At 38.7% G+C, this 10,132-nt stretch overlaps 1 protein-coding gene across 1 annotated transcript; it reads left to right on the forward strand.

The window, feature by feature from the left end:
• Window positions 1-4,782: 4,782 nt before the first annotated feature.
• Window positions 4,783-5,235, forward strand: LOC142347986 (uncharacterized). The gene has a single exon (XM_075399150.1). It carries the CDS (start codon window positions 4,783-4,785, stop codon window positions 5,233-5,235), a length of 453 nt encoding a protein of 150 aa, XP_075255265.1.
• Window positions 5,236-10,132: the final 4,897 nt, after the last annotated feature.

Consider the following 10,132-nt stretch of genomic DNA (forward strand, 5'->3'; position numbering starts at 1 on the left):
TTTCCTGAGAAGCAGTGAAAATGGAAGGATAATTGGGAACAGAAAATTCAGACGACTCCCGCGAGCAAGCATTGTGTGGTAAGATGGAATAGATGGTAACGAAACTATTTTCAACTCATGCGCTGTTATACAAACCGTGAAGTCAGATATCGCTACCAATTGGTTGACGACTCTAACTGAGAAGGTTATCATCAAGGCATGCTAAAACAGTACCAGGAAACCGCACAGAGTAGAAATTAATCATTGTTAGTGTTATCTACATCGGCTGTTGACAAAGAACCCAAGGAGTCTGTAATTGATACAGAAAAAATAGCGAGAGATAACGCCCTAGAGAACGTCGACGTCTCTGCCAGGCATTCTGCTACACACGGAAGAAGAAAAAAGCCTTGTATTGCTATCATAGAAAAGGCGACAGATTAACGAAATGGAGCTCGAAAATCTAAGATCTAAGAAAGAAGCAGAGCAACGACTGCGAGAGCAACACTTTGAGTTAGAACATGAGCGTGAGGAATTAGAATTTTGTCGTCAGCAAAAAAATTAGGTTTACTACAACTACAACAACAACAAGAACGGGAATTACGTCAAAAGTTACAACAACAAAAAGACGAACTGAGTCTTGGACAGCATGAGCGAGCCCTTGAAAATGTAAGAAAAAAAGTGGAAGAGCAGAGAAACATAGAAATTGAACTGACAAAAACGGAGTTCAAGAGCATCTTGTTTTCAAGCGGACGACTTGGAATGTGTTCGATCAAGACGCAAGGTGTTCAGAACAGCTGGTTGGGCAAATTCAGTGGCCCAACATTCTCACGTTACCTCCAAATTTTGTGATCAACCCTCCTAAGAATGTCACACAGGACAGAGTTGACAAACATTTCAGCACCTACTCGAAAACTACTCCGCTGTTCCAACCGGTTGCAGGACTTCATTCAACGCAACTGTAAGATTCGATTAATCTCAAGAACCCAGAAATCCCGAAATCAATTAGTTTGACACAACCGCAAACACAGTTACCCAAGACGACCTTCCAGCAGCAAGTAATGTCAGCAATACAATACTGGCAGAGAAGACAGAGATCGATGGAGAGCCAAATCCAAACAACAGTGAGCCAATTTACTCCAGAAGTATTTTACCAACCCAGTGGTGATCCATGGGAATTACCAATTCTCAAGTTAACGGAGTTTTTAGGGGATCACTTGGAGTGGCCCGACTGGGCAAAAATTTTGATATCATTGTGTATCAAGAGATACCAAGAACATGCAGTATCTGAAAATTATCCTCACTGGTCAGACAAAAGCTACAATTTGTGGAATTTGTTTCAGCTCACAGGCATATTATCAAGCCGTAAGAAGTTTGTCAGACCGAGAGTCAAATTCCAATCTCAGCTGAAGAAGATATACACTCATCCTCCATTTAGACACGATGACTCTAGTAGCATTGTTCGCTTTGCAAACTTAGTCACAAACACAATCAAAAATTTTGACTCGACCTGGATTTCAGCATGATCTGGAATCGGAATGAGTTCTGAGTTCAGCCATCGGAAAATTTTCCCCGCAGCTTACAGAAGAGGGGCTGCGACATTTACAGGACAATCGAATACTGGCATCAAACTTGATTGTATTCAAAGTTTGGTTAGAATCATCTGCTTACAAACATGATGTCTTGTCATCCCAGACAAACTCCAAGTTACAAGGCCGCGAAAAAGAAAACAAGTTTCTTTGCAACCAATGCTGATGATTCTACCAAACCAAATAATTCAGAATATCCATTCAAAGTTGTACAGCACACCATCTGATGTTGCCAAAAAATTAGGTCGATGAACCTGAATGAATGACGAGAACATGTGCAGAAGATAAGACTGTTTATCAATTGCCCGAATCTTGGTCATCGGTCACAAGATTGCAAAACTTGTAGTGTGCCCAATTGTGGAAGACGACACAACAAACCTTTCCACATTGACTTCTCAAGTAAGGAGGCTCCAACAGGTGCATCAGTTGCTACTAGAGCAGTAGCAACAATAATCACACAAGAAGGACTCCCTGTACTGCGCATTGAACTGGTGAATGGAAACCACAGCTTGAGCGTACTGGCATTGTGTGATACAAGATCCTCAATTTCATTCGCGGACAAGTCTCTGCTGCACTCGAACCTGCACTGCACCTGCAATGCCAAAACGCGTGTTTGTTAGTTGCAGGAATCCACGGATCACAAGATATCAAAACGGAAATGGCCCCGATAGCGTTTTCACCACAGGAGAAGTCTCGACTATTGACAATAGTGCAACTTTATATTCTTGAGAATATGAGTTTGGGTGCCCAGATTGTAGATCTGCAAGGGTTGAAATATTACTAACCACAGTTGAGAAAGTTGCCAAGTCAGAGCTACAATCTAAACGAAGTTCAAGTATTCCTTGGACAAGACTGCTACGACATCCATTAGAATTCAAAAAGTTTTTCAAGACTGCACCATGGCAGTGAAATAGAAAATAGTATGGGCCTTTGGTGGTCTCGTACCAGCGAAACGAGCAGCAACTCTTTATACCAGAGCAACCTCAGTATCCGAGGAAAAGTTAGCCAGCCTGTTGAGCGAGTGGTGGGACGTCGAATCCTACGCCTCAAACTATGATGTCACTGTTCATTCGAAGGATGAACAGAGCAATCAAAGCATTGGAGCAAACAACTCGATTCACCGGTGAAAGATACGAAGTTGAATCCTGTGGCGAGAATATGATGTGAAGTTACAAATAACTTCTGCTCTGTTATGGGACAACTCAAGTCTCTAGAACGACGCCTGCAGATAGATGATACTTTACAAAAGCGTTATCAGGAAACTATTGACACTGACGTCCAAGCTGGTTATGTCCACAAAGTCGAACAAGCTGAACTGAACGAAATCAGAGTTAAGCTTCAATTGCATTTGCTACATCATTCTGTCACCAACCCTCAAAAACCCAAAAAAGTCAGAAGAGTGTGCAACGCAGCATTAAAGTACCAAGGTGTAGCCCTCAGCGATAAACCTATACCTGGACAAGAACTGTTAGAGTCTGATCGGATTTTTTTTTAATACGAGAGCACCAAAAAACGCTTTCAGCGGACATAGCGGCGATGTTTCTTCAAGTTGCTGTCCCAAACGATGACAGCTGGTTCTTACCCTTTGTCTTGCGAGAAGATCCAGAGAAGGGGATAGAAGTCTACTAGTATACACGACACGTTTTTGGGGCGAAGAGCTCACCGACTTGTGCAAATAACGAGCTGCATCAAGTGTCGAGAGATAACGCGAAATACGGAGAAAAATTTGTTGAAGTTGTCGATAAATCAACTTTATTCCGGAAAGGGATGTACAATTTTGAGACTCCATATCTTCACAGACGCGTCAGAGGAAACAATACTCATTGTGGCAATGTTCATTTCATCTGAAAGACAAGGCGACACTAAAACTCACCTCTGTGATAGGAAAATGCCTTGTAGCACCTATAAGATACACGACGATTCCGAAATGAGAATTTCGAACCGCAATCTACGGAGCTCGAGTCGAAATTCAGATTTTGAGACATCATGATCTGAAAATTGACAAAGTCTATTATGGGACAGATTCATCTACCGTGTTACATTGGTTATGCAGATTTTGAGACATAATGATCTGAAAATTGACAAAGTCTATTATGGGACAGATTCATCTACAGTGTTACATTGGTTACAGTCAGCTCACGAGCAACAACAAGTGTTTGTTGCCAACAGGGCAGCAGAAATACTGGAAAACTTTTCCATGGATCAATGGAGACATGTCAAGGGCCTTGAAAACCCAGCAGATATTGGCACAAGAGGGATGTCCATAGAAGGAGTCACAGAGTCCGGGTGGATAAACGGGCCGGCATGGCTCCAGACAGCTGAAGAAAAGTAGTTAAAGCAGTGGTGCCAAGATTACGTTTTTGAAGCTGAGAAAACTACCAGTACTGTAGCTGAGCTAGCTACCAAACTGGATCAACTGTTTGACTGGAGACGATACAGTAGCTTCAACCGAAGAAGAAACTTCATTGCCTGTTGCAAGAGGTTCAAGAAAAAGTAGAAGGGACAAGACCCACCAAAGGGACAAGTTCCGCTCAAAGCAGACAAGACCCACCAAGCAGAACAAATTTGGTTGCGATATGTTCAACACGAAAGCTTCCCGGATGTTTCGAGCTCGACAACTAGCAGCACAGAAATCTCAATAACCATGGACGTTGCCAAATTGTCACCCTTCAAAGAGAGAGGAGAAGGGAACAGTTCGAGTGAAAGTTTGACTGAAATATTCAAAACATCGAATACCATTGACAGCAAAACATTCAGTTGTACAACTTCTCTCGGAGAGAGCGCCTCGTGACAATTGACACGTTGGCACACTATACATAAGAAACTTGCTTCAACAAGAGTACTGGATCAATGAATTAAGAAACGTGTTAAGGAAAATCAAGTTGAATTGTGTCAAATGCAGACACAAGAAGGCCAACCCAATCCACCCAACGATGGCGGACCTACCCCGAGAACAACTTGATGATACCGGAGTCGATTACTTCGGAAAGTTTGCAGTTAAATTCCTACGACGTACCTTGAAGAGCTGGTGCTGTCTGTTCACTTGCCTAACAACCAAAGCAGTACACATCGAAGTTGGACAGTCATTGGACACCAAGTCATTTCTAGCTGCAATGACAAGATTCATCGCAGGGCGTGGCTACCCTAACACTATCATCAGTGATAACGGAGCGCATTTTTTGGAGCAGCCAACGAACTGAAAGCTTTCATATATGCAATGGACAAAGCTAAGATCGAGAGTGAATTAGCCCGGAAAGAGGTTGTTTGCAAATTCAATCCACCTAGAGCTCCACATTTTGGTGGAATCTGGGAGAGAATGGTTCAATGTTGCAAGAAAGTCAGGATTGAAACCTTGGACAACCGCAGCCTCAAGGGCGAGGTACTCAGCAATACAACGTGTCTTGTAGAGCAAACACTCAACGCAAGACTCCTGACGGCAGAAAGTGACAACCCTGAAGACTTGACGGCAGTCACGCCAAATCTTTTGTTGCTGGGACAAGAAAACACGAGTGCTCAATTTGTGCCATCCAGTGAAAACTACTATGACCAGAAAATATCCTTCAAATCGCCTCAAGCAAATGCCGGCATTATCTGGAAAAGATGGACTCGCGAGTATTTTCCACAATGGAACCGGAGATCGAAGTGGCGAAAAGAAAAAGTGCGATCTTGAAAGAAGGCGAGTTAGTACACTGTGAGCACAGGTTGGGACGAATCAATGAAATCTTTTTTTTGGAACAAAGATTTTGCGCGGTCAACGAGAGTAAAATTGGCACATGGAGAGCTGAACCGGCCAGTCGTGAAGTTAGCGCCAGTTTTCTACGATTTTGCTTACCAGATCAAAAGCCTGGCCGGCAATGTTGCCGCCAGCTCAAATCAGCTACAAAGAGCCATCAGACAACAAGAATTAACTTCTGAAAGTGAAAAATTCAGAACATGTCAAAACTCAAAAATAGTCAAAACTGAAAATTTTTACAAATTGAGACCGAAAATTTGTACACCCCCCGATTGTTTGAAGGGAAAAGCTGAGAAACCCCAGGATATGCCACTCGGTTAGGGTTAACTCTAAGCTAATCATGGACCCAAGGAACGATTTTGCATCAGAAAAACAAGAGTGGCTATTAGCAAATATATGGTGCAAAACTGGCATTTTTCGTTATTTTGACATATATTGTTAAATTTCATAAATGATTATTTTATGATAGTTTATGTGATCATTAAAGGTCAAATACCGTAGTTTCGAGACGTTTAGAGCTACGTCAAAATCATCCGTGATTATGTCAATGAAAGAAAGGTTTGCAGTAATTTGACATTTACTATGTAAACAATGACCTAAATTACTTTCTTGATTAGCCAATTAGAAACAAGAAGCAATGCTGTTATAAATGACATTTACTGATTATTTAATAACAAAATTGTTTGAATAGTGAAATTATAGTGTATTCAGAACCATTAGGAACTGTTACCAAGAGCTGTTGGCTCTCAGATTAGACTAAAATTTGAATCTTTAACAACTTTTATATTTTTGCTAAATTTTGCTCGATCTTAAGATATTGCGGGTTTTGAAGTTATTTGAGCTTACTTGAGGAGAAGTTAGCAACATACTAAAAGCTGACTGAAGTTATACAAACTTCAGCACGAGATTGAACACAGATTATCACTAAGGATTTTCCTAACTTTAATCAACAAAATTAAAGTTACAGTCTTTTAAACGTCCGAGCGACTGATTGTTTCGACGAGATTATTAGTCATTCGAACCCTGTGGAAAACCAGGCCGGCATAAAGCTCAAGAACCAGGCTGTGATATATCGGTCCAACTGAGATTCTTGAGCAGCCGCAACATATACGGCTCGGGGGGTAGCAGAAAGGATCCGATCTTTTCATACCGTTTTTGTGTCGATGATAGTCTTTTCACACGTTGCAGACTAAGCTAGGGTAAGGGGATTAAAGTTAATTGATGTGTAATTAAACGCCATTTTTGTAAGTAAATTCCGATATCCCAAAATATGCAATTCGATAACCTGAGCTACTTTATGTAGCCTACACAGCGGCATAGTCGAATGTTTCCCAGGTAGAACGAGCTCTGAGATGATGAAATTTGAAACCGAAAAGAAAATTGATTGTATAATAGTTGCATTTGTGAGGTATGAGGTGTAGATTGTAAACTAGGCAAACAAAAAATTGAGGCGCTCTGGATGTAATGCAGCTGGCTGCTCTTAAAACAACCCGGGTCGCCGCTTCCTTGGATCCATAAAAGTATCATATTTGATGTCATACAAATCATAACGTATTTCCTAGTGTGATCCCTGCATGGAAACAAAGAAATTATATATGATCCTCACATGGAACCAATGAAATCACATATGATTCTTGAGTGAAATCCAGGAAATCATGTATGATTCTTGTGGGATAACTAGAATTTAATTCACATTCCAAATGGCTTAAATAACCGAAAGAAAACAGTTTATGGAGAAACTTGAGACCAAGGAAATCATACATGATTCTCGTATGAAGACATAAAAGATTCTTGAATGATATCCGGGAAATCATATTTGATCCTTGCTTGAAATCGAGGAAATCACTTATAATCCATATGGGAAATCAAGGATTTAAATCACGAATATCCTCTCACATTACCTTATAAAACGCGGAAAAGCATTTTTTGTAGAAATATGAGAGCCAGAAAACACATGATTCTTGTATGAAACAAAGGATATCATATATGATCCTTGTAAGAAATCAAGGATATCATGGAGGTTCCCGTACGACTAGGAAGTAGTTGTTAGTACTTGTATTGCTAGAGAATGCTCTGCAAGATCTGCTAGGTTTTCCTCGTCGTGCTAGGAAAACTTCCATTGCCTCGATTCCTTGTAAGGATCATATATGATTTCCCAGATTTCGTACAAAGATCAACTAGGATTTTCTGGGTTTCATACAAGGATCATAAGGGAAATTTTAGTTTGTGAACAGTCTCGTTCTTAATGGAAACCAAACAAATAATCATCAAACCAATATTCATTTAATTGTGTTCTAAACATGTTCCAACGCCTCAATTCTAATACAAATTAAATCGTCCTATTGCACAGAAAAAGCCAGAAGCAAAACTTTCTGTAAAATATTCATTCACCTGACAGCAAAAGAGTGCGCTGGAAAACGCAGGAAAAAACTGCAATAAGAAGGCTTAAGAAACAGCTCAATGGGTGTACAATTCACAATTTTGATACATTACGTTAGGACATATAGGGAAAAATCAATTCCGAATGCTCTTAAATAATGAATAATGTTTAGTTTTTAAAACTGCTCAGTGATAATTCTGCATGTTGGTTTCAGAAATACAGCATAAATTTGCCAACTAGAAGACTTCATCTACAATGCAAAATAGTTTTTTGTTGAATTTGATACAATACTGCGAAGGCTATGAAAAACATTTTATGTCGAAATCTGTCAACTGACGTGAAACAATTTTTTTAAAAAAATTGCATTAATAGATTGATCGAAAATTGAAACTACAGAACTCATCGTTTGTGTGAATTTGATGTATTTTTTAATTGTTGAGTTTATAGCTGTTAAAAATGTAGTTGTTTACAACAAATTTACTTTTTTGTATGAAACTTGTATGATTGCCGGGAAATCATACAAATCATATATGACCTTGTTTGATTACCGGGAAAAATGAAACTCAAAAACTCATCGCTTGGGTGACTATGGTGTGTTTTTTAAATTAAAAGAGCGTTATAGCTGTTACGATTGGAGTCGTCAACTCATTTACAACTAATTTGTTTTTTTTGTATGATTACCGGGAAAATGATTCTCAAATCAGTTCAAATCAGCTACAAAAGCTATCAGAAGGCAAGAATTAACTTCTAAAACTGATACACCCTAGAATTTAACAAATTTCAAAAATTTCAAAACTGAAATGTTTTACAAGTTTGAACCGAAAATTTGTACACCTCCCGATCTTTGGAAGCGAAAATCTGAGCAACCCGAAGTTATGGCACACAGTTAGGGTTACTACTAAATTATTCATAGACCCAACAAATGTTAATTCATCGGAACCACAAGTGTGGCTAGTAGCACTTATATAGAGTGGTTTATTAAACTAATACAGCCTAAATTTGCCAACTAGAAGACTTCATCTACAGTGCAAAATTTTTTTTTGTTGACTTTGATACAATACTGCGAAGGCTATGAAAAACGTTTTATGTCAAAAACTGTCAACTGACAAGAAACAATTGTTTTTTAAAAAAATGCATTAATAGATTGCTGGAAGATTGAAACTACAGAACTCATCGTTTGTGTGAATTTGATGTATTTTTTAATTGTTGAGTTTATAGCTGTTAAAAATGTAGTCGTTTACAAAAAATTTACTTTTTTTATGAAAATTGTATGATTGCCCGGAAATCATACAAATCACAGAAGACCTTGTTTGATAACCGAGAAAAATGAAACTCAATAACTCATCGCTTGGTGACTATGGTGTGTTTTTTTAAATAAAAGAGCGTTATAGCTGTTACGATTGGAGTCGTCAACTCATTTACAACTAATTTGTTTTTTTTGTATGATTACCGGGAAAATGAATCTCAGGAACTCATTGTTGGGTTATTCTGGTGTATTTTTTTTTACCGCTTGAGCGTTTTAGCTGTTGCAATTAGAGTGGTTTACAAATATTTTAATTTTTAATGTGAACCTCTTTTGATTACGGGGAAATCATACAAATCATAGGTGATCTTGTATGAAATCGAGGAAAATTGTATGATGAGCAACAGCGGAATTGAAACTGAAGGCAGCTGAAAAAAAAAAGAATTTTTTTCATCCAGTGGGTGATAACTGAAACCCAGAACGGTTCGCATCTTCTATATAAATACAAAAGAAGGCAAAATACTCATGGTGGCGGTAATTACGGTTTTTTATTGATTGAGCTTATAGCTGTTACTTATTGAGTCATTTTCAACAAATGTGTTTTTTTTTGTTTGAAATTTGTATGATTGCTGGGAAATCATACAAATTATGTATGACCTTGTATGATTACCGGGAGCAATTAAACTCCTGAACTCATCGCTTGGGTGATCTGGTGTGTTTTTTTCTAAAGGAGCGTTATAGCTATTAAGTTTGGAGTCGCTAACTCATTTAAAACTGTTTTTTTCTTTTGCATGAAACCATTAAAGATTGAGCTGATAGCTGTTACAAAAGGAGTCGTTTACCACAAATTTACTTTTTTGCATGAAGTTTTGATGGTTGTCGGGATTTCATACAAATCATCTATCACCTTGTATGATTATCGGGAACAATGATTCCCAAGATTTCATCGTTGGTTTATTCTGGTGTATTTTTTACTGATTGAGCGTTATAGCTAATGCAATTAGAGTGGTTTACAAATTTTATAATTTTTAGTGTGAAACACTTTTGATTACGGGGAAACCATATAAATCATAGGTGACCTTGTATGAAATCCAGGAAAATTGCATGATGAGCAACCGCGGAATTGAAACTGAAGGCAGCTGAAAAAAAAAATAGAATCTTTTTCATCCAGTGGTTGATAACTGAAACCCAGAACGGCTCGCATCTTCTAT

Source organism: Convolutriloba macropyga, chromosome 10 (genome assembly GCF_964194025.1).
Source record: "Convolutriloba macropyga chromosome 10, txConMacr16.3, whole genome shotgun sequence".
Lineage (NCBI taxonomy): Eukaryota > Metazoa > Xenacoelomorpha > Acoela > Convolutidae > Convolutriloba > Convolutriloba macropyga.